The sequence below is a fragment of the Pocillopora damicornis genome, chromosome 1, assembly GCF_964200805.1.
Source record: "Pocillopora damicornis chromosome 1, jaPocDami1.2, whole genome shotgun sequence".
Taxonomy (NCBI): Eukaryota; Metazoa; Cnidaria; class Anthozoa; order Scleractinia; family Pocilloporidae; genus Pocillopora; species Pocillopora damicornis.
In genome coordinates, this window is record NC_142670.1 from 9,015,001 (window position 1) to 9,039,175 (window position 24,175).

The 24,175-nt window shown below is 38.7% G+C and overlaps 4 protein-coding genes across 8 annotated transcripts in view; 1 reads left to right on the plus strand and 3 right to left on the minus strand.

Moving 5' to 3' along the window:
- The window catches only part of LOC149051835 (polycystin-1-like protein 2), a 9,564-nt gene extending 8,583 nt beyond the window's left edge, over positions 1–981 (plus strand). Inside the window, exon 5 of the mRNA XM_089187628.1 lies at positions 1–981. This exon is cut by the window's left edge and continues 1,370 nt beyond it. Coding sequence (XP_089043754.1) covers positions 1–303 — 303 coding nt within the window. The 3' untranslated portion in view covers positions 304–981.
- A 512-nt stretch (positions 982–1,493) lies between these two features.
- Positions 1,494–11,522, minus strand: LOC113678015 (uncharacterized). Of its 4 annotated transcripts, none has more exons than XM_089196753.1 (12): positions 11,260–11,522; positions 10,875–11,165; positions 8,803–9,249; positions 7,604–7,906; positions 6,914–7,222; positions 5,875–6,186; positions 4,861–5,463; positions 4,384–4,704; positions 3,580–3,927; positions 3,162–3,252; positions 2,834–2,898; positions 1,494–2,516 (listed from the first exon to the last, which is right to left on the minus strand). In XM_089196753.1, exons 1-12 carry the CDS (start codon positions 11,336–11,338, stop codon positions 2,476–2,478), a joined length of 3,210 nt encoding a protein of 1,069 aa, XP_089052879.1. In that variant the 5' UTR covers positions 11,339–11,522; the 3' UTR covers positions 1,494–2,475. The 4 variants fall into 4 exon arrangements, with proteins under 4 accessions (XP_089052879.1, XP_089053373.1, XP_089054285.1 ...); XM_089197247.1 differs by having other exon boundaries at positions 4,861–5,460; positions 11,260–11,503; XM_089198159.1 differs by lacking the exon at positions 10,875–11,165 and having other exon boundaries at positions 4,861–5,460; positions 11,260–11,519.
- A 1,903-nt stretch (positions 11,523–13,425) lies between these two features.
- LOC113678017 (uncharacterized) lies at positions 13,426–19,168 on the minus strand. Of its 2 annotated transcripts, none has more exons than XM_027194890.2 (7): positions 18,931–19,168; positions 17,755–18,048; positions 17,170–17,323; positions 16,543–16,727; positions 16,106–16,435; positions 15,117–15,434; positions 13,426–14,638 (listed from the first exon to the last, which is right to left on the minus strand). In XM_027194890.2, the coding sequence occupies exons 1-7, from the start codon at positions 19,010–19,012 to the stop codon at positions 14,034–14,036; spliced, it is 1,968 nt and encodes a 655-aa protein (XP_027050691.2). In that variant the 5' UTR covers positions 19,013–19,168; the 3' UTR covers positions 13,426–14,033. The 2 variants fall into 2 exon arrangements, with proteins under 2 accessions (XP_027050691.2, XP_027050689.2); XM_027194888.2 differs by having other exon boundaries at positions 17,755–18,057; positions 18,931–19,146.
- A 3,494-nt stretch (positions 19,169–22,662) lies between these two features.
- LOC113678014 (uncharacterized) overlaps positions 22,663–24,175 on the minus strand; it is a 47,360-nt gene continuing 45,847 nt past the window's right edge. Inside the window, exons 26-27 of the mRNA XM_089214909.1 lie at positions 23,954–24,117; positions 22,663–23,050 (exon numbers count right to left, since the gene is read on the minus strand). Coding sequence (XP_089071035.1) covers positions 23,015–23,050; positions 23,954–24,117 — 200 coding nt within the window. The 3' untranslated portion in view covers positions 22,663–23,014. The remainder of the gene's footprint in view (positions 23,051–23,953; positions 24,118–24,175) is intronic.

Below are 24,175 nucleotides of genomic sequence, written 5' to 3' on the forward strand. Positions count from 1 at the left end.
AGGAAGAAAAGATCCATAGAAACAATAGATAAACAGCAATGCAGTACAAGGAGGCAAGCATTGTTCGACAGGATAAGCAACACGTTAAAATATCTGAAAGGTGAAAGCAATGACGACTGCAGCAAACGTAGAGAAAAAAAGAAAGTAAGATTTCAAGAGGATGTCGTCGTGTCTTCCCTCCGTAAATTACGTAAGAGAGAACATGACCTGTTACAGCGGCTGGAGAGTATTGTTTCAGGGTTCACAGCAGAAGACGAAGAATTTGATTATTTATTAATAACAGCAGAGGTCTATCTCTACTAAGTAGAGAGAGAGAGTAAAAAGAAAAGGTGAAAGGAAGTAAAATACTTCATCGAAATCATTGTAAAAAAACAGATCGTTAAGCATAAATCATCTCGAACACGCAAAGAAATAGCAGGAATTCCCCAGCGTTTCGTAGCATTGTGGCAAATAACAAAAAGAGGATAAAAACTTAGAAAGTCATTTTTTTTTGCATTTTTTTATAGCTGATCTCAAAGGAAGAACATGTATACAATTTTTCTTTGGAGTCTATTGATTGTTTATAAATATGGCTCGTATTCTACGGCAAAAAATATGAACTGCTTCATATCATTTAAAATAGAGTTACACGAAGGAAGTTAAGTATTGTTATGTCATACAATCCGTCTGTTATATATCTTCTGCTGCAAAAAGATGGAACGATTTAGACGAATATGTTCGAGCCTCAATGACTTTCAAGATTTTAAAATTGTATTTGAGACTATTGATCATTTTATTGTTTAGCAACAAGTAGCCTTTGCTTATCTTATTTAATACATTGGTTTCATTTATTGAAATATAATAAGGAAATTGAATTAGTGTTTTCCATGAATAAGACTTACCTATTTACTCACCTAGACAGTTTCTTTGTTTGGAGAAATTAGCACCACTATGCTACTCTAAAATTTGTAACGGAAGTAAAGTTATGTAGGGTTAAAATTTTGCTGGTATCGAGCGTATTGACTCACTCCATTGGTGACGACTGATCCTCCAACTGTGCCCCCTTAAAACCATGGGATCCCCCTAATACCCCCCCCCTCCCGCCAGACGATTGATAATGACTCATCCCAATAAGGAGCACTTTACGCGTGCTCCAAAAATTAATTGATTTCATTGATGTCAACAAAGGGCTAAAACGCAGTGGGCCGCGACCATGGCCAAACCCTTCACGTCCGTGGTAAGCTAGATGGCCCTTCCTGCGTAAGTGATAGCTTCTCAGTCACATTTTCCCCAATTAGCTTTGGCAAGCACGTTCTTGGTTGTCCGGTACGCGTAAAACCAACTGAAACTTGTTTATTCGGGGGGTTTGCGGGTTAAACCGCGCAGTGGTGTCTAAAACTGCCCCTTATAAATGTTGCGTACGGAGGGGACGCTAAAAGCAATTTTTTGTTCGAGAAGCATCGGGGAAAGATGTATATAGCCATGCTCTGACATCAACGATCAAAGCGTGAGGATTATTTTCAAATATATTTATTAAATGAATATTCTACATTGTAATATTAGCGTAAAATAAGTTTGATGTCAGTACATGTACAATGTTATTCCAGTTCTGATCATTATCATTTTGGCTGCATGTTACTTCAGTGCACAGAGTTGAATAATTCCACTGGTTCAAAAACTTTCGCCAAAGAAAGAGCCATGAAACTTAAAGGGTATTTGAACTTTCGTTGGCTTTAAAAAGCAAGCTGAATGCTGGTTGATTTCCTGCCATATGGAAATTAATTGAAAAGGTCTAGATTATTGGGGAAACATTCATCAAAGGGCCTCGTAGGTCCTTTCCATTGAGCACGTAAGAGTGTTTTGTCGGTATAACATTTTTTGTCACCAATACGAGCTTTTTCAACGTTGGAACAAAAAACAATCTAGGAAAGAGAAGGTAATTTAACTGGAACTTCGTAGTCCTGATCGCAATGTTTACTGTACAAACAAAATCGTGTAAAGTTGCGCTATTTACCTAGAAAACAGCCTTTTATTATTTCAACTTACAGAGGTTTTGGCATGCAAAACGCGAAACAATAAAATTTACGAGGAAGCGATCGCCAAGTATCATCAACGTCTTTTGCTCATAACTTCTTTTGTTGGTGGTGTTGTCACCGACCCCGTATTTAAAGAGTACAAGTTTAGTTTCCTCTACTTGCGATCCAAGTCGCTGCTCTTAATGACCAGCGGTTGCATGCATACCAAAGGGCATTTAAGTTAAAGGTTAGACCAATGCCATCATTACTGGAAGTGACAACCAGTCTTCTCGACGGTAGCTTCTTAATTCACCACCGATTCTGAAGCCTGCTAAACGCTTTGAAGTCTTTTCTGGGCCGTTAGTTGATGCAAAGTATAAAATTTTCCTTTTTGAATGTTACCGACGGTTGGCGCGTAAATGGACATAAAGATCGGGTGACGGGTACAAGGTACGTTGTCATAGTTAGGAGCCTGCCTTGTTTAGTATCTTGGCATCGGGGTTCTGTATCGTGTCTGTGTGGCTAACAAAACAAAACAATTAGAAAGAAACAGAAAAAGAAGAATTTTGGTGAGCAAAATTGTTAAGATAAGATGGGATTGGGGAACGCCAATTATTTATCGCCTGGGGAGGTGAGGATTTTCGGGAGATCACATGATTTTCAAGGGGAACGAAAGGAGCTATATAAGTTTGACTGCTAATTAACTGCCAATGAAGGGGGGGGGGAGGGGGGTAGGCATAAGAATATTACAGAGTCTGATGGGGAATCAGGTAAATTTTCTCATCACCCAACCATCCCCTCCGCTATTTTTTTCTTAACGACAAAACGACAAAACTTACGTTTGGGAAGCATTTCATCATCTTCGTCATCGTCCAGCATTCTCCTTTGTTTACGAAGCTTTTGTCTGCAGAGTTAAAAATGATATAATCTTATCCTCTCAGCTACTACTATGCAAGTAGGCACATGGCGAAAAAAACTGTTTCGAGACCTAAATCTCTAAATATAGTTTGAGTGCTTCACCACCAGGTGTAATATGTTTTTTTTAAAAAGAACTGAAAGTCTATTTCTTAATGTGAAGTTACTGCCAAGCTTTAAGATCTGAGCACATTATCCAGAGGCTGACGTTTTTTCAGGCCTGAATAGCAGGGGAGCTATTCATTATCTCACCTTTTCGTGCAAATGCACACAGCCCATATTACTCCGCCGATTCCAGCCACGAAAGCTAAGGAAGCAGCTATAATGTACACGATGATCCAGTCTGCAAGAGAATACTTTAAAATTATCGAAATATGCGCTTATTTTTCCTAAACTGAAGGGCTTGAATTTTTTTTTAGCAGTAAAGGAAAGCTAGTATAATTATTTTCGTATTCATTTCCTGTGAAATTGCCTTGTAAGGTACAAATTCAATTACAATGCAAACTGAACTGGGAGCGGAATTTTTTGACAAATTGAAGATGGTGCGAAATTGAAGAAATCTTGATTATGGGTGAGGCAATTGTTATCGGGTATCAGGAATTTGTACATTCATTTTGGACTGACAACTTAGGGCTCACGAGAAAGTGCAAAACAGACGAGATGAACTAACCTTTTTCCTTTTGACCGGACGATCCTCTGTTCATATAAGCCAACTTGACGTTTGCCCCTTCTGATACGGGCTCAGCACTTGTCTGGCATAAGACACCGTCAAGACATTGAACCGCGAAACACTTCCCATTTAATAAATAAGCGATATCACACGAGGGGCGAGTGCAGCATCGTCTGATGCACCGGTGGATATCGTCTGCCCTACCTAGAGCTGTGAAGTTACTAGCCTTAGTTCCCGGCCGAAGTTTGATATCATTGGATATTCTGCTGTCCAACATGCACGTGGCAGAATTAGAGGCCAGCTCTGTAGTTGCAGAATCTTCTGGTGAAGAAGCAACCGCGGATAAATCTGAGGAAGTAGGTACATTAGTTGTTAATTGCCTTTCCTCGTTCCATGTAACAAAGTAAACAAAAGTAACAAGAAAAACCTTTACGGTTACAAATCAAGCAATCCACTGTGGGCGAGATATGGGCATCTTACCCGCTCCGTTAACCAGCTAACTTTTCACTGAAATATTGGATTTCGTTAAGCTATATAAAAAGGTTATTGAGTGGGTGTCATGGCACATTTGATAACCGTTTTATATTCTTTAGTTTTAGATAGAAATTAGTGTCTTATTAAATCATTCCCGAGGACAATTCCACTGACTCCCATTGGAAAAGTAAAATCCTCTTGGAGAGGAAAACCGGAGGAAACCATTAATGAAACCATAGAAAAATTTTCTGGGTAATTAATCCATCTGTATTATATTTTCGCACTTGTTTTCGGCAGATAAATTTGAGTTTTATGTTTCTACTTTTTTACCTATTTCTTCTTTAGGCTCCGCTTTTATCAACATCGCAGAGATCAGAGGTGTCTTCTTAGAGGCCTTTACCGAGACTGGAATACAGAAATCCTTGCTGGAACATGACACAGAATAGCATTTGTTCTCCACCATATAGGCTATATCGCACTTCTTACTGTCGCAACATTTTTCCATACATTTGCCCATAGTGTCCACGTCTTTGACAATTGTGAAGTTGTTTTTGTGAATTCCACCTGGGAGATCTTTGTCATTTGTAATGTTGCTATGTTTGCATTTGAGGTCTTTGGGCTCTAGCGGGATAGCGGGTGCTTTACTGGATTCTAGTAGAAGGAAATTCGAAAAAATAGATTTAGTGAGTTAAGACAGATTTTTGCCAAATTGCTACGAAGGGAGATACTCTGACGGACTGATTAACATACCAGAAGTTGATCTAGCCCAACGACTCGTGAAGTCGAAAGCTGAGAAAATCAACCTACCCTTTTTATCCGAATTTTTCATTGGTCTCACATAAGAAAGCTGAGGATTGTAATCCGTTGGGGGAGCTTTTGAGTGTTCACATAGTTCTTTACTTTTGCATGCTACGGAGTAACATGTCTTGCCGAGCATAAATGCAACGTTGCACTTTTCATCCCTGCAGCATATATCCTGGCATTCATCCATTCCTTGCACGTCACCATGATTGTTAAACTTTCCAGCTTTCTTTCCACCCTTCAAAGTTACATTTTTATGCACCTTCACTTTCTCGCAGGCTTTTTTTCCCGAGTCGCTTTTTTCGTTGTCTTTGAACTCGGAAGAATGGGATGTATCCGAAGTTTTGCCAGGGGCGTCTTCAGATACATTCGATGCTCCAACGGGAGTCAATTCGATTTTTCCGTTTACGATGTTCATTTTCATAGCTTGGCCAGCTGCAGCTGACTTGATCTGACTCTTGAGGCTTTGATCTGTCTGCGCAGCCGCAATGTCGGTTTTCTTGGTCTCCTGCTGATTTGTGATTGGTTGAATTTCTGCGGGAGTTTGTGGTACCAATGGTGCTATCTTCTCTGCCGGTGTTGTGAGGGGGACTGGAAGCTGTATACCTGCTTAAGAAAGGCGATAAATTCTCCTTAGAACATTCATAAGCTCTTCAAGATCTTATCTGTTTTTAAATGAGATAACTTTGGCTTTAAACTCCTCAACACGCGCAATCCGATCGGTTCCCTCAAGGTTTTTTATGACACAAAAATGTGCCTTGTTTAATCCAGCCAATTTTACAATGAATGACCGATTTGCCCCCCAAATTGATACATTTTATTTCTCACCTCAGAGAAATAAGCTATTTTTTCCTATCTCTTTTACGCTCCGTCCTCATCACATGGATGTTAAAGAGTAACACGACTAATAATCATTCCTTTAGAAAAATGAAAGCATATCCTCCCCCAAAGTAATTTTTTGTGCAGGTCCATGAAGTCTTCAGAAGAAAAGTTGGCAAGGATTGCAAATTTCCTGCATACCTGCATTGTTGCCAGGTGAAATCCCTGGTTGTGGCATCATAGGATTCTGTTCGACGGGTGGGTTGGACCCAAATGGAGACGGAGGAAGTGGAGGTGGCGCCAATGGTGATGGCGGCTGCTGTAGGCTGATCAGAGGGTTCTGTCCTTGCATTTGTGTCTGCGAAAACTGAGCCATTTGTGTCGCGTCTGCTGCTGGACCTCTCAGTCCAGGGATCTGGGGTGGCTGTCCTGGCGTGGTAGGCTGTACCAACTGGGTTTGCGTCAAACTTGGGATGGTTTCTTTTGTTTCTGTTTGTGTTACTTTTGGGACTCCTGAAAATTTGTAGACGGCTGATATTAGTGCTTAATAAAATCAAATCAAGTAAACTATTAGTGTGACTAATATACTTTACATAAAAATGTGTTTGTGACTTTGCCAAGAAACTGGACAAAGAACAAGAATAATAAGTGTTTTGAAAGCGTAATGAACAACTTCAGCCCAAACCCTGAATTACAAACCGTGTTTTTCAAATAACCGGGCAGATTGGATCTAGTTGAGCCTTTCGTCTTCCTGAAAATCTTATCTCAATTTTTTTGCCGGCCTCAGCCACTGCACGAATGGGTGAATGAAAATTGGAGAGCGGGGTTGTTTCAAAGCAGTTTTGAAAAGCAAATTAGGATTTTTTTTCGAGTTTTAGGGTTGTTTGAAGTCATCCTCTTTCCCTTTTTTCATATGAGAATTTAAGTTTTATTTCATTCTGAAGCCCGTTTGCTTCAGCAACAAAAGCTCAGTTGCTTTAAACATTCCTCTTTTCAGGAAATAAAAACAATGGGATCAGTTCCTAAGATGAAAAGAATCTTCAAGAAGTTTCCGAATAATGGTGCTTTTTAACAACAATTCTCCACACTGAGATTTTAGTTCTAGGCGAACTATCCACGACTTGTCGACGCTGAAGTCCCTTGCTCTTTGATGTGTTAATGACCTAAAGCCTTGTTTTATACTTACAGACAAAAATCGTTTTCATCTGTTTACAAATGATAAGCATGTGAATTCTCTTACCTAGCAGTGCATTTGTCTTAAAATCCCTTACATATGATATTTTAGGGTTGTATCTCGATGGATTAGCTCCCTGAGTCTTACACGCATCAGCGCTTTTGCATGCTACCGAAAAGCAATTTGAAGACAGCATGAAGGCCAAATGACAGTGTGGCATCTCACAACAGATTCGTCGACATTTGTCCATATCTTTAACTTTTCCTTGATCGCGGAAGTACCCAGATTTTATTCCACCGACAAGAGTTACGCTGTCTAAAACTTTTCCAGCTGGGCAAACCAGCTGAGGTTTTAATATCTTGTTTTTAGGTGAGTCTGGAAATTAAATAGAGAAAATAGCAAGCTCTGAATAAATGCAGTATTAGATGTTTTTCACCTGTTTTTAAGCTATATCATAATTTTATTTATATGCAAGTAAATGCAGTTTTATTGCTACGTAAAAAATAATATCTTCTCTATTGAAAACGCTACGGTTTTCTTTTCAAAATGGTGCTCTTAGTGTTGTTCCTCATATGTATATATATATTAGTCCTCACGCTCTTGTCAACAAGGGTAAACCGAATCTTTTGCGATCACACTACCTCAATTCCACCGACAAGATTTGAAGGAATATTAAAGCGGTTACTCATAGGTAATCACTAAGAAGGTAAGTTTTTTAAAGCTCTACTCTACGTAATTCTTACTATGTTAACTTACCATTTTTCATCTCATTTCTGTTCCAAACATACGCAATTTGTGGATTGAAAATGGAAGGCTGCGCAGGAATTGTACTGCACAAGTCTTTGTTATAACATTTGACCGAGAAGCAATTTTGGCCCAGCATAAAGGCCAGATTACACGTGGGATGTTGGCAGCAAGTCTCGTAACATTCCTTTATGCTTCCAACCTTGCCTGTGTCTGTGAAATCTCCAGCTTTGAGTCCTCCTTTTAATGTCACCTTGGTCAGGGGCTTCACCGCGGGACATGTGAATTTGGTTTCGGCTGAGTCGCCAAGAAAAACTATGCATAAGAAAAATATTCGATCAGTGCAGTTCAATATGACACGGGCATTTCAAAAAGCCGAAATGGCTATCTCTAGCAAAAACGCAAAAGCAAAAAATCAAAACGAACAAATTGAGTATAAAAGTGGCAAGTTGCCCTAATCGCCTAATCATATATATTACCAAAGCTAACGAGTCTACAAATTGAAAAGAATGATTGAGATCAATTTTTTATCCTCTTTTATATATGATGCACAACCTTAGAAGCTATATCTACCCTCATATCCAGGTATCTGCGAAATGAATTGAGGAGTTAGTAGTGTCCCCTGAGAGAGGGGGCTAGGTAACGTTGCCAGACTGAAGACGAGGGATTTCAGTGTAAAAGTGCATGTTACGGGACCAAACAAGCAAAACGAAAGACACTCTTCGTCTTATCACGAGCGTAGGACTAAGGAAAATCAGAGTCACCATAACAAATCGGGTCCCAAACTTCTAAAGTCCTCGTTCTGATGCTTTTCCACTGAGCTATAGGGATTCAATAGCTACTAAGTACCAACAACCCAAAAACTCACCATAGAGAAACAAGTTCGAATCCCGTCGAGTTTTCTAAAGAATTAATTAAGTTTTTTGCGCTTTTTTGTGAATTTCTCCGCCTGCAGCTCTCCAAGGATTATTTTCTCAACTCTGTGTCGTTCGCAGATCAAAATGCTATTAATTTCATTTAACTTTGACAAAGCTCTTTGTCGCCCTGAGTTTTGATTCCTCATTGAGACGCTTTTTTTGGTTCTATACTAGTGTTGAGGCGAAAAAAAAAATTCTTTAATTCAGCTTCGAGCCTCAAAAATAACCATCCATCTTGTTCTATTTGCACTCAAATAGCGCTCAATTTGCAGTGTTGTCGAAGATTTAACATACCTGAATGTTTCACGCCCTCCTTGTTCCATCTTTCAATGTAAGTCACAGATGGATGATACGGAGAAGGCTTTGCTTTTTGTATCTGACAGTTTTTGCCTTCTGAACATCCAACAAGATAACATCTACTTGAAAGCATAAACGCTAAATCACAAGCCGCGAACTCGCAGCATTTACCAGAACATTCCTCCATGCTTTTCACAGAGCCAACATCTTTATATGTACCGGCATTAATGCCTCCTTTTAAGGTCACTTCTTTGAAAATTTTTCCCGGCTGGCATTGTCCAGCCATAGATGGGTTAACAATGCTCGATGATGTTTGTCCCTGTGCGATGAGACCTTTTGGCGTGTTAGCAGATAGGCCTCCTTGATTTGAGCCCAAGAAACCATTTGGATGTGGTTTAACATTCGATGTGAAGTTAGGAGTAATAAAAGCTAATGATGTGTTATCTGAAACGAATAAAAGAGAAATTCTGTTTTTTTTTCGAAAATTTATGAATAGAGCCAATGAGTTTTTTAAAAGTTAGCGTAAATGTAATTGGTATTTGTTCATCATAATGATCAATGCTTAAAGTTGCAATAAAATACCATCGTAAAAATGCTCTCAATGGGATTAACTCAGTCAGCTGTAATACAGCCTCAAAAAAATTAGAGATCGTCAAAATTACAACAGTGAGTAATAAAAAAAAGATAACGGTAATTTTTTTTCTTTTATCTGCAAGGAAAAAATTAACCGTTAGGCGTAAATTGGCCAAGATTTTAAACGTTAGCCGTCAAAGCCATCACCCCATTGAGACCCCCAGAAAAAAAATCGACTGAATATAGAGGAATATTGCATAAACATCGAATAAGAGGAAAATTTTGAGGACAAGAACTGAATTGAGAAGTTCAAATTATTTTGAAAACGAATGAAACCACAATATTCAAGTTATAGCAAAAATGAACTCCGTTGGTTTAAGCTGGTTCTTCCTGTGAAATAGTTTCTCGGTGGTTGCACTATATATTCATGGCTTAATAATTGTCAGCTTGATTCACATCCGCTGCTCTGTGACAAATGAATACTCATGGACACATTAATAAGATCAGTTACATTGGACTTTTAAGACTGTGTTTCCCTTGCTCTCGACTTGAAATCGCCTTGAAGTCTAATTTATCAGTCGGTAAGAGCATGGGCTGGAGTTAAAATGACAGAGCTACGTAATTAAATATGAGGCTGTGAAAGTTACTTTAATTTACGACATAATATTTTTAATCTCAGTCTCTCAGCTGTGTGTGCATGAAGGATTAACTGATTGACATATATCAAATGATTTAAGAAAAAACATTATTCTTAAGTCACTGACAGTTTCATGAAAGCGTTCAGCAGTTTTTCATTCGCAGGAGCAAATTCATACCTTATTTTACTATTATATATGTATTGGTTATATTTTCCTATTCTAATCTACTGGAGGAACTTTCCATAATAGCTGTTTTCTTTATGCTATCGCCAATTGCTATTCAAGAGATTTTAATTCACCCACTTATTTTGAGGTAAATCTTGCCCTCTACAATAGACAACAAACCAGACAGAAATTGACATAGCAGAATTTGTTTTATAAGAAGAAACGGTACGCAGAAATTCCCGCTGTCCCTTTTGCTTACAACCTGTTTTCACCATTCTTTCTTTCCGGGTGGCTAGCTACCTTTCAGGCTTTCAATTCTGAAGCCGATCAAAGATTAATGAGTGTAATCGCCGGAAAAATCATCGCTCGCTTCACTGAAATTTATCCCAAGCGCAAAATCAGTCCTCAAATACACCATTACGCTGCAGACCCCGTGAAAAATTTGAGATTGAATAAAGTTATCTGGAGAAGAAAGCTTTCAAAAGCGAGATTTCTTGCACAAATGCACCAATTCAACGCCACGTCAATTTCAAACAATCCATTGCTTTCATTAACGCCGCACATATCGATCTAAATGTAGAATAACGGACTGTATTTTACGGAATGAGGTTAACAGCGACTATAACCAAGTTCGTTCAAAGATTCCCACAACAGCTTATTTACCTCCGCCATTTCAACTGGCGGAGCACTAACCTTTCTTATGGCCTGTTCGCACGTGTGCTATGAGCACCTTAATATCAGATGTATCAGTAGCTGTAGCCTTGCACTCGTCATCACTCACGCATTCGACTCCATAGCACTTAGCAGCCGAGAGGAAGGCAACATCACAAGTCGCAGTTTTGCAACACAGTTCAATACAAGACTCCATGCTGGTAACTTTACCAAGCTTTCGAAAAGTTCCTGCTCCTATGCCTCCTTTTAGCGTGACATTCTCCTCGATTTTGGTGTTCTTACAGTTTTGTAGGTAGTTTGACGAGCTCTTTACTAGATTCATACACGAATAAATGTTAGTGGAACAGCACTTCACGCACACACAACTGGAAAACTTAGCAAAGCGATCTGCTACAAGTTAACTTACCTCCGCAGAGAGCACACAACCAAATGAACAGTAAGCCACTGTTCATCTTTCTTCCGAGCATCACAGCCCCGAATCTCATTCACATGGCAACATCATTCAAATTTCTCTCTTTAAAAAAATAGCTTAGAAAAAATAGCGTCATAAAATAAAATACCTATTAATTTAACCGGGTTATTTTTTAAGTTTTTGCCATATTAGAGTTGTATTCTTTTGTTATCAAGGAAAGAACTCGATCCCGCCGAACAATAGAACACAATTACATCATCAAGATCTCAAATTTTGTCCAATCATGCTCCGTGTTTTCCTCACGTGATCTAGAAGTGTAAAATCTGCCGGGATATTCTTTAGGTACAAGAATATCGTCATACAAGAGGAATTTCTATGGACGAGTGTTAGGAGGAAGTGACTGGTACCCCAAAATACCTGTATTTGTATGACATAGTAGAAATAAAAACATATCTTGATAGTCCATACACCTTGTAAATTTTTTTTCGCTTTAAATTTGTTAAACAAAGATTCATTTTTTATTAACTTGTCCGATGCAGCCTCCGCGGAAATCTTATCGACATACCGCCGACGAGGGTTGTAACAGACACAGTATACGCTAGGTTTATATCTCCAATTGGAATTTGTGTTACAGTAAGAAAGCGTATTATAAAGGTTATCTTGCGTGACAGACAGACAGGAGAAAAAAAACGGCATCCAGAGTCACCCTACTTTAATTAGGCTAAGTCAACTTTGCCTCAAGTTATGTTTTCGTGTTTTGTTTTTTTTATTATTATTATCATTTGATCTTATTTTGGTTTTCTTCGCAAATTACTTGAACTACCGAGACATAGCTGCGTTCAACCTGATGTTTGAAGCTTGGTGCGCCCCAACCGATAGGCGAAGCGTTTTGTTAATGGCCTAATATTGTCGTAGGTTTTATTTCACAGATATTTATTTCAAAGGATCAAAAAACGTACGTTCCCCTCGTCACTTAGTTTTATAATTCTCCCTTAGTTTTATAATCGCATGCAACGTTTTCCTCGTTAAATAATATAGATTATCACGAGTTTCAAGTGGTAAAAAAGTCAGTGCATTTTTTTGTATGTTGATAGACGTAAGTTGAGAAACTGTCTTTATTTTCACCGTCTTAGAACGTGTTGTATATTTTTTTAAACTGTGCAAACAGTACTTGCAAATTCAAAACAACAAATCAACCGGAAATAATAACTGTAGAGCCATTGCTCTCCGTCAATTATATTACTGTGTTTCTCCTTTGCAGATATTAGGTACAACTTCTTCTTCAATTCGAAGGGTGATCTTCATTCTTGAACATTTTAAATAGGTTCAGTGAAGATAGATTCTCTATTCGTATTACTGTCAAGAGAAAACCACTGCTTGTGATTTAACAAGAAGACATTTAGCGAAAGTTAAGGACCGTAACGCTCATTTCTGAACCATGAAGTAATATAAATGAATTTCCCTTTAAATTCATCGAACCGAATGGGCACCTATATCGCTTGACTAGCCAAGTGACTCGTGTGGTAGATTTCTACTACGGATGGTTGCCTCGGACGAATTTTTCTGAGAGCAGCGAATGAATGTCATACATTACCTGAATGGAGTTAAGTTGAGCTAAGACAAATGTGCCCTTGGTTATATATCATAATTGACAGAATCGAACCAGCCAAAAGGCAGGCTTCAGTTACTCAATTGCTCTAAAATTGACCAATGACAGTAGACACGTTCTATCAAGAGTGTTCGTGCTCGTTTAGGGGATCATTTTGAAACTAATTTTTTGTAAAAATTTGTGGGAATAGGTAAATTAAGGGCATAAGATTATCTTAAAAAATCATAAATCAGATTATCATAAAAAATCATAAAGTTCCACGTTATTACTTGTAGATCTGGACACAGAAGCAATTGCTCGTCACATAGTGTGATGTCAATTGTAGGGAAAGCTGTTTTGAGAACCTGAGCGGAAGCATCGTTGATATAAACCTTGGAGCCTTGAACTCGCTCTCAATGTCACCTCCTCTTAATTTTGTCATTGCATACAACAAAATTCCTGTTTCAAAATTATGATTCGACAGAAAAAAAAGGTTTCGTTTCGCAAGAGGACATTACGCCTGTATCAGCTTCTAAATAAGTGTCCAAGCGTAGAGAAGAGTAAGAAACAAATTAGAATATCTAAAAATCCATTCTTGTTTATTAACATTCTTATCTTCAATTATAAAACTATGCTTTTTTTGTAATTTAATCTAATTACCGTACTTTAATATTATAGATATCTTAAGTGACCAATTATGTACAGTGGGTTTTAATTTGTGAAATTCCAAATTTGTACATATTTACCCAGTTTAGATCAAGTCTTTAAAAGGTAGTTAGGCTAGTAACACGTTGTAACAGAGACTTTAAAAAAAGACGAAGAGAAAAATTTACTTTAGTTAGCATTAAAGCAAAATTTGTGGTGAACGGAGCAAACACAGTGATATTCCATGGATCTTTCTTTTGTTTCAAGTGCTGTATTTTTCGATCATGTGAGCGTTCAGGTAGATCCTTAACTCTTTTTCTCTCACAAACTGAAAAGCAATTCACTCCCTCAAGGAATGTAGTTGAAAACAACCTTTGGGCCAAAAGGCCTTGAAGTAAGGCCTCGTCAGCAAACATGCATCCCCAAGTATTCAGAGTCTGAGCCACTACTTCTTGATGTAAAAAAAAAAAACTAAACTCCTATACGAAGCATTGTTGATTCCATTAAAACTACCGTTTTACTATTGTAACTATGATCAAAGAACGCCTTTGAGGCTCAGAATATTCCTGAGTTGAGCCAGTCCTTGAAGTTCATCTTCTCTATCCTCATCTTCATCGCCGCTTTCTTCATCCCCGCTATCCCCACTGTCTCCACTGTCTCCGCTGTCTCCGCTGTCTCCGCTGTCTCCGCTGACCCCACTGTCTTCTTCCTCTCCGCTCGCTCCACTATCCTCAGCTCCGCTATCCTCAGCTCCGCTATCTTCAGCTCCGCTATCCTCATTCCCACTACCTTCGGCTTCATTGTCTTCAGCTCCGCTCTCGCCACTGGACTCGTCTCCACTTTCCTCATCCTGCTCTACATTTTCTCCCGACCCGCTTTGGTCACCGCTATCATCATTACTTTCACTGTCCCCACTACCACTTTGATACTCTTCGACTTCCTCAATACCTCCACTCCCAGAGACTTCTGCTTCAGCCTCTTTACTTGGGATGCTCGGCAAACTGCTGCGTTGGCTGGCATCCACGTCGATACTGCCTTTGACGTTATTGTCATCAGCTTCAAGATATTCTTCTTCGACATCTTGCACTACGTTAGGGTGGAATCTTTCAATTTGCGGCATCACCGACTTTGGTTTAGGTGCTGCAGGATTTTTTGTTGTAAAACAATGATAAGATAAGTATTTTGATAAATAAATGTATGTCTCTATTTTGTGCCAACGTAATTAGTTTCCTCTTGAAAGAAAAAAGAGACAAGATAGCAGGTAGCAAGTTATACTCTCAGTTGCATGGTTTTCTGTATTTAAACTCATTTAACCCCAAAGAGCAGATTTGAATGGAATATCGAAAGAGATGCGAAACTGCTTAGGTTTTGTTTCACCTTGCTTTGTGATTGGTCTAGTGTACTCGCACTACTTCGCTAACCAATTGGACATGAAATTAAATCAATTCTGATTGGTCACACATGTCTTCCCGCTTCAAACAGTTTGCCGTTCTTCACCTTGAATAATTATTGATTAATGAAGATGTTAACTTTTGTTCTGATTGGCCCTTTGATCTCACCGTTTCGACAATTAATTCAAAGGATAACAAAAACGGCTTTACTGTAATGTATACATTACCAAAGCTTATTTCTCCTCTCTTGACATAAGCCACTGTGGGGTTGGTGTGGTGTGTCTCTACCGGAGCTGGTTTGGGCTGGCAGTACTGCTTATTAGTACAAAAGACCGTGTAGCACTTATCCGCCATCATCATAGCCACATGGCATTGGTCCTGTTCACAGCATCGCTTTATGCACGAGTTAATGTCTGTGACACCTTTGTGATGCGTCAATTTTCCAGATACCATGCCGGCCTGGAGAATTGTCTTGTTCCTTATCTCGCCATCCAGGCGACACTCTTCTTCTCGGTTTGTTTCGGTTCGTATAACGGGAGTTCCGTCTTTAAAAGTAAGAACAGGATAAGTATAAAATTTTTTGTTTTTTTTGCTGTGAAACATTCAGGTTATCCTTGGTTTAAGACAACACTGAACTACGGCAACACAGCGCACCTCATTTCGGCCGATGAACTCTTACAATGATGTCAGAACCAAACATATGTTAAAAATATTGGACTTACAGAAACAACGTCATTCTGAATTCTGACTCATAAATCAAAAATTTAATTTTACATGGACTGCGCTCGGTTTAAATTTTGGAAGTGGATTGAAATAGAAAGTTCTGAACTAGGTCGAGGAGTCAATCCACTCTTTCCAAACATCATGAACTACATGTTCTTTAATCATTTTTTTTTCAGCTGGAAATCTTGAATACATGAAACAGTTTTAACACCCAATAACGCCAAAGTGTTTCATTAGTAGCATAGGTTATGTTGTAGAATCGTCCCAGCTGCCGGCCAACGGTAGAAAGCAAGGAAGAGCTGAGACAACTTCAATAGAGTAAGAATACTTGCCGTAGAGATAACAGTTTGGTTTTTAGTCAGGAACTGTTTTGCGAAGCTTCACGTTTAAAGAGGGAGATTTTGGGAGATAACTGACGTTTTTAACAAATAATTTCAGCCCACTTCCTTTCCTCATGGTAATATGCAATCTAAAGTTGTTTATAAGCCCTTACCGTCTCTTAATTTTACACCAAACTTTCGTGTAACGATGTATTGCGTGGATCTGTCCGAATTAGTATCATTGCGCCAAGCGTCTTCGTCGGGAATCGTGCGACAGCTTCTCTCGCTGTAGCACTTTACAAGGAAACATGTACGACCAAACATATAGGCCAAGTCACAGGAAGGATCCTCGCAGCACAAGCGGGTGCATATTTGGGGGTTTGCAACGCGCCCCACGTCAGAGAAGAGCCCCGCGTTTGGGCCATCGAGTAGTCGGGACTTTGTGTAGCGTCTGCTTTGAACGCATTGTAAGTGATGTGGAGACTGGCCAGATGGAATTTTCACTGAGTAAACCAGATAAGGAGGAAGAAGTCATAAAAAGCTGCATTTTATCAGATTTCTTAAAAAAAAAAAAGTGCTATGACTGCTTGTTCTTACTCCTTTCACTTACCAACTTTCTTGCCTTTTTGATACAACCATGGCGCTACGAAAGCCATTTTCTGCTTGAATGAATGATCTATAGCGGCAGCAGGAATTGCCTGACATCTCTCCTCTGAGTAGCATTTCACCAAATAACAGCGGTCACTTAACATAAAGGCCAGATCGCATGGCTGCACCTTAGACTCGCAGCAATATCTTCGAGCAAATAAGACTAAAATTAATTCATGACTACAGTCTTTTCCTTAAACGCAATTTTCATTCAGAGCGGTACCGATGTTCAACTTCGAGCATAGGGTAATGGCTTTAATAATATGCATAAAAAATACCACGCGTCGGAGTGGCTGAAAACGAGTGCAATTTTTATGCAACACGAGTGCAAAATAACAAATAGTGCGCTATCAATTTTTTTTCCGTCTTGACCTTCCGTGATGCGTTTTTCATGTAAACTTTTAACAAGTAACAACATGATATCTTGTGCAATTTGGTGCAAATAAGCACTAGTAAGTTTTTCGAAGACTACAAATTGTCATCGCTCTACGGGCTCATGCAATTGTTTTGTCTTTGAAAATTTTTCTCGTGCTTATTGACACCAAATCAAGTTGCACTCGAAATAGTATCTAGTTTTAATTTAATTTACCTGATACAAGTCTTTATACTCTTAACTTTTCCAATGTCTGTGAATTTTCCAGCTTTCAATCCACCCATTAGCTTTACGTTGTACATGATCTCGTTGTGCGGACATTTCGCTTCAGGGTCATAACTCTTAAGATTGTCGCTTACCGGTGCTTCGGCTACAGAAGATAAGAAAACTGAGAAAAGGACTCGCTGCTATTAGAAAGAGAAGATCAAGACCTGAAATCAATAATGTAGTCTCTTTGATCTATGGAGGTTTCGCCCCATAGCAAGTCCACTTCGATCCTACCCGTTCCCTCGCACCATGACGAGTTCGCCCCATTAGAAATAAGTTCGCGACCGCCTTCACTAGTTCGCAGCGAGAAATTCAAAACGATTTCAAACTACTCATACTAAAGTTATGACCCATTTGTCTAAAGGGAGTTTTATTGGCCCAGTGGTAGAACATTCGGAATCCAAGTGCCTTGGGTCCGATTCCTCATGAGAACTAAAAACTTTTTCTTTAGCCCATGCTCGTGATACAGCGAAAAAAACCTTCTTTCTGTTGTTTATTTCCATGCTCAAAAATTAGCATTTTCTAAAAACTTACTCAGTTGTCTTGTTCCTTTAGTGGTCATGTGTGCAACTTGCATGTCAATATCTTCATCATCCGCTGGAATCGTCTCACAAGTTGTGTCATTCACACAATGCACATTGAAACATTTTGATCCGTGCATCATGGCCACGTCACATTTCTTTGTATTGCAGCACAAATGCATACATTCCTGCATATTCTTTACCGGTCCACGGTCCTTGAAAATCCCGGCAAACTGACCGCCTCTAAGAGTAACATTGTACTCAATGTCTTCTTGTCCACAGTTGTATTCTTCAAGTATCGTGTGTCCTAATGCGGCTAAAAATGTTTGAACATTTTTTTTGGTAATTACAGAAGAGAGTCTTGTCAAAAGTTGTGAGAAAAGGAGGGAGTAAGGATACTGAAGCCTAATGGCTTTCCTCGAGCACATGGATCGAGGATTTTTGGGTTGTTGCCGGATCACTATTTTCTCTTCTCAGGTAAGACACTTCAGTCTCACACTGCTTCTCTCCAACCCGTTCCCTATTGTTCAAAGGTGTATAACGCTACCCAGTGGATAAATCTCTATCCAGTGAATAGCACGTTATCTTTTGTCAACACGTACTATATTCTCAGGATAGCGATCTCTTCGTTTGATAATGTTATCCGCACTTTGAAAACTGGTCCCATTTGTATACATGACTACCATTTATTTTTATGTGTCTAAGGAATTCTCCTGCTCAATTGATTTATCTAAAAGCGCACTACAACGATAAAAACATCGTTTCAAACTTTTAATTTGCCGTGAACAAATGCGATCATAACATAATGACAGAGATTTCAATCTCTTTGGTAAAATGAAAACTTCTGAAGCCACAAAGACTCGCTTTGCAAACTTTTATCTAGTTAATTTTTTGACTAAAACGAGCCGATGGAGTCATGATCTCGCAGTTAACTTTCACACAATACTGTTCTCACAGTCAAGCTTCGCTGAGCAAGTGACAATCTGGTGAAACTGGTGGTAAGATTAAAAACCGTGTATTGTGAAGCCTTTCAGTGGATTTTTAACATTGTTCGCAAAAAGACCTATTATTATTTGAGCCATGATAAAGTGCTCGATAGCGTCTTCTAAGACGCTCTTCGTTTATTTTGTAAACGATGAATTCATGATTCCTAAGAAGCGACTCAATCAAAAGATAAATTTTTGCTTACCTGTTGCAAGAGTTACCAAGATGGCTGAGATTATTAACAATATATCTTTTCTAGTTTTTCGACCACAGAAAAGATTTAACATGACTACCGAATTATTTAAAAAACGCGGAGTAAAAACTCTTTGAAATCTGATCGCATACGGACCAAGAAAGACCAAATAGCGAAGAATTGTTTTGGCAAAAACAGCCACTGACAGCCAGAGCGAATGTTGACTGATGACCTAACAGGTAAAGTATGCAACCTGTCAATTTTAATCCAGCGAGCCAATCAGATGGTGGTCTTTGTCGGTCACGATCATAACCTCACTTTTAATACAACACAGAGTCGGTGGAATACTTAACTCCTGCCAGTATCTTTGTTCCGTTTTATTAATAGCTTTGTTTTTTTTTTATTTTTTACGAAAATCCATGTTACTGCTGGTAACAGCTCTTTTCAGTCACATGGCGGCAGGTACTGGATAATTAGAAGACTGGTATGTAAAGAAACACTACAAGACAGGGCAATATTTACGGTATAACTATAATCTATGATATATACCCGGTATTTCGCCATGTGCTATTTAGCTTTAGTTACCTGGTGATATTTTTCTTTTTTTTTCTTGTTACACAAACATATTAAAGCGTATGTTTTTTTTTAGTTTCCTTTTTGTTTATTTTTTTACAAAATACCAGCTCACAACATTAACTGGCAATTGCTCAATCTGCAAACCAGGAAAGCTAGTTGTAACAAATAAGTATTGTACAGAAAAACTCGGAAGATTTCCAATTTCAGTTTACCTCTGTGCCGTTTTATTAAGAATTATGTTAGCTTAAGGAAAAAAAATAAGCATATTGATTTGTTAATAATTTTTTTTTATTTTTAAGCTAATGCGACTCGTATTAGGGCTAACGCTGAGTAGAAAATTGTAATACGCGAGTCTAAGTCAAACCTGCATGAGGATCGATCTCAAAGGATTGACCGTTAGCCTCAAAACAGCCGAAAAAACTACCCGTCAGGCAAATTTTACCGTTAGTTGTACAAAAAAGAGCTAACGGTAAATTGGCCAAAAACCGTTGACCGTAAAACCCCTTTGAGACCCTCCAGCATGATGAAAGGGATCAGAACAAGCGATTGAGAGTAACTGGGAGGGGAGGGAATGGTATTATTGCTCCCTTTTCCGTGTCTCCAGACGCGAGCCCGGCTCAGCGCATGATTCTCGTGTTTGAGAAAACATTTTTGGCCCTGATAGACTACAAGGAGTCCTTTCCCTTTCGGCGAAGTCCGTCGCAAGTGTAAACTAACAAAAAAAAAAAAAAGAAAATGAAAAAGAGCAGACGTTAGCGCGCCACACGAAGCCCTGCGCGTGAGGAAAAGAAGAGACCACTCATAGTTTATGGAGCTGACACCACAGATTTGTAAGCCCTGAGCGGGTAGAAGATGACTCAAACCCAAGCCTTGGTGCTTTTCCTTTTTTCTTTCTTTCTTTTTTTCTTTTTTTCTTTTTTGTTTTTGTTTTTTTTTGTTTTTTTTTTTTCCGAAACATTTCAAATCTTGTGCATTCCTGCATCTTCGAATACTTTGGAATCACGCTTTCACTGTGATTTAAGTCACTAAAGGAGATGATGATTTCTGCGGTAAATGTCGGCATTGGATTCCTCTTCAGCTTATAACTAGCTTGAGTTATTTAACACTATTTGAAATGATTTTATTTCTTTAGCTTGCTTACGTCGATAGAATTTTACTGCACACTTGTAGTTTTATTAAACAAATAGAGAAGCCTTGTCTGTGCTCTTTTCTGTTGTAAAGTACGCAGGAAGGGGCTAGAGCACGAAAGAAGTGTAGGGAGAAATACGAGACGTAGTCGTAGTTGAGTGTTCTAGTCGCTTCCTAAGTGCTCAACAACAGAACAGAGCACATCCAGGGCTTCTCTATTTGTTTTATAATAAATAATCCATAAATTCCTTCAATTTTCAAAACAAACTTTATTTCCGAAGCGAACAAAAGTGTCGTCAGCATGTTCTATACTCTCATAAAGCACGCTACAATAAGCCAATCAGAATCCTTGTTAGAATGGTCCAAATAATCTGATTGGCTGTACAAGTCTACAGGTGTCAAAAATATCAAACCATCAAAGTTTAAAAACCATCAAAGTTCACATTCTGCAATAGTTTACAAACTAAGATAGCTCGGCAGGTCGAAGTTAACATTTTGCCTAAAGTTTTTAAGTCTCTTCTACAGAACCTTAAAGTGAAATGTTCAGTGAACTTCAGGCGAATTATGGCTCATAAAAACACGCGAATTTTTTCACATGACAAGGTAGAAAACAAACTGTTCAAGGCGACTGTTTTTTGAATGAGCGACAGCCGAATTCACCGGAACATGGAAATCGCTCGGGATGACACCGCCGCAAAACTCGGCTGCAGTGATTGATGTGACTTTCCTCTCAACGCACGGAAAGGATATCAGAGCAAGCTCTTATTTTTTCACTCGAAGGGCGGCCGATGTAGTTTCTGAGGCTTGCTTTACTGCGATGACCGGAGATCGCCATGATAAGTGGACCTCAGCGTGATCATATTCGCTCTGACACCGTAATGATTAGTATGAATTTTAAAAGTTATGCAGGTTTGGTTATATTTTGGTCATCATTTCTGTTTTGTTCTGTTTTGTTTTTGAACACTGAACTTTGTATACTATACGAGTGTTAGCTGTGTTTGATTTTTATTTCCGTACGTAAGCTTGCAATCTAACTGAGCGTGTAGATCTATTGTCTATTTTGTTTTTCCTTTCAGGATTTTCGTATCTGCGCACATTTTAATAACGTAAATTACGGCGCCTGGTATGTTTACAAACCTTTGTTTGGTTCTTCTGTTGCTACTTGCCGGCTCGCTTGTTCCGAAATTTCACTTTCAATCGAAAACAAGCTAAAAAGAAGTCCCGGAAAAGGTCGAACATAGTACAATTTGGCAGATGGCGTGACAGCTTTAGCTCAGCTCTATGCTCTATACTCTCATAGAGCACGCTCTCTCAACCAATGACAGCGCGCGTGATATCCGAACTTTATTATAAATCCTGATTAGACCAGCCAATCACAAACGATGTTAATCTAATACATAATTGAGCCAAAACATATCCTTTGTTCCCAATAGTATTTGGTGATTTGTAATCCCGTTTGCTAATCAGTTAAGTTTCATTGGTCAAAGAGGGCAAATTCGTCTTTCCCCATCGAGTTGTACACTTTAAAAGGACATTTATAGTGGATAAAAATGAGAAATATTCAGAAACGTGAGTTTTATGGATCGAAGGCAACATTCAAAATTCGGAAAAAGCTTTACATTATTGGGTCTCTATTTTGCTTCTTTTCAACAAAAAAATATCAGGTAACTTTAAAAAAAATTGCTGGTAAAGAATAAATAAGTCAATGAAAGATTCAATGTCAAACCCGTGAGTGGGGAGAAATACATGAAAAACTGCCTTCGACTTTAAAATTAATTTTTTTGAGATGCCTATTTAGTAGGAGGGAGGGTGGGGAGCGGGGCTGGAAGAATCTTCTCTTTAGTTGATAATGGATCCACGTGTTCAAACCATCGGAGTAAACGTGCATAGCGCCGAGCGGGATTTTACGCGCGGTAAATTATTAACGAATTAGAACGGTGTAATGCCAGCAAATTCACAGCTCCTAGTTTGAGCCAAGGTTAATAAAGTGATATTTTTTTTTTAAACTAAAGAGATTAAAACAATAAAGGCAAGCATTGATAATGTGTATAAGAAATGTAATTACACGATGATACAAAAAAGCTTCATACAGGAGCAAAAATATATGACAAATATAGTGTTCTTTACAACATTTGAGAGCTTCATGAGTTTATGATATACAATAAAACAAGTATTTAATCTGGTACCGCAACAAATGCTCATCTCTGTTTTTATACAGTTTAAAAAAAAAAAAACTTGACTCTCGCTATAAAAATAAATATAAAAGTTCTGATTATATAAAAAATAGAGCATCTTTTGAGATTAAACACATCCACTACTCTTTAATTTCACTCCGTTTTTTCAAGAGGAAACCGGTATTTGTTGCGTTCTTTGATGTATGAGAAGTTCCCTTTTATTCCAACCAAGAAAACAAAGACTTCTTTTCTCCCTAAAAAGAAGCAGAAATTAATTCAGTAAGGTGATCACACGCGAACGAACTATATAAGTAACCAATTGGCAACAAAGAAACAACAACGACAATAACGACGACGAAGTCAACAACAACAACAACAACAACCAGGGTCGGCCAGGGGGGGTAGTGGAATACCAATATACCCGAAAAAAAATCGACAAAATACCCCAAAATACCCCAAATTCCTCCAAATATACCCAAAAATAATCGAAGCTTTGAATACTTTATACCTGAAATTCAAAGAAAGTGATATACTGAATACCCATATTTAAGCTGCAGTATACCGTATACCCGATTTAAAACGCCCCTGAATACCGAATACCCAAAAACCCTGGCCGATCCTGAACAACGACAACAACCAGAGTAAATCGTGAAAAAGACCTTAGAAAGACAAGATTTTGCCACGGTGATTCATCAAATACTTTTTTTCGGAAATACTTTTGAATGATATAAGTGCACATGAAGAGATGGCGACAAAAAGGAATACTTAGAGGGTTTGTAGGGTTTCAAACAGAATATTTTATCTGACGTCCTTTTCGAGTGACAAGGCCGGAAAATTGAAAAAATATAGAGGGATTTTCCACTGAGCTCTCAAAAGCAAACTCGGAGAAACTGTGTGCACGTGTCTCTTAAAGAAACGAGAACTCAGTCTAAGTATAACTTAGTGGCCTAAAGCGTGAGAAAGCGTGAGAGAGCGTGAGAAAGCGTGAGTAACCAGGTTGCGATTTTTTCAGTTTTAAATCTTATACGTCAAGGGTGTGGTGTAATGTGTTTAGGTTAATTACAGACCTAGCGAAGAAACACCAATGTAATCCTCGACTACCACCACCACTCAAATAAAAACTTCTTCAACAGCGAAAAGATTAAGTTTACGCTCACCTCCGCCGTTTCAAGGCCTCTGAGCCTTGCTCGCCTTCTGTAGCGTATAATACACATCACTGTACCAATCACGATGAACACGCTAACGCCTGCGACTGCCACGAACGCGCCCATACCAGCTGAGAGCGTGGTTGGTTTGGAAGTGTCCAACAGAACATGTTTATCTAAAAGAAAATATGATGATTTCAAGTAAGCAACAAGAACAGACTAGGTTTCTTTTCT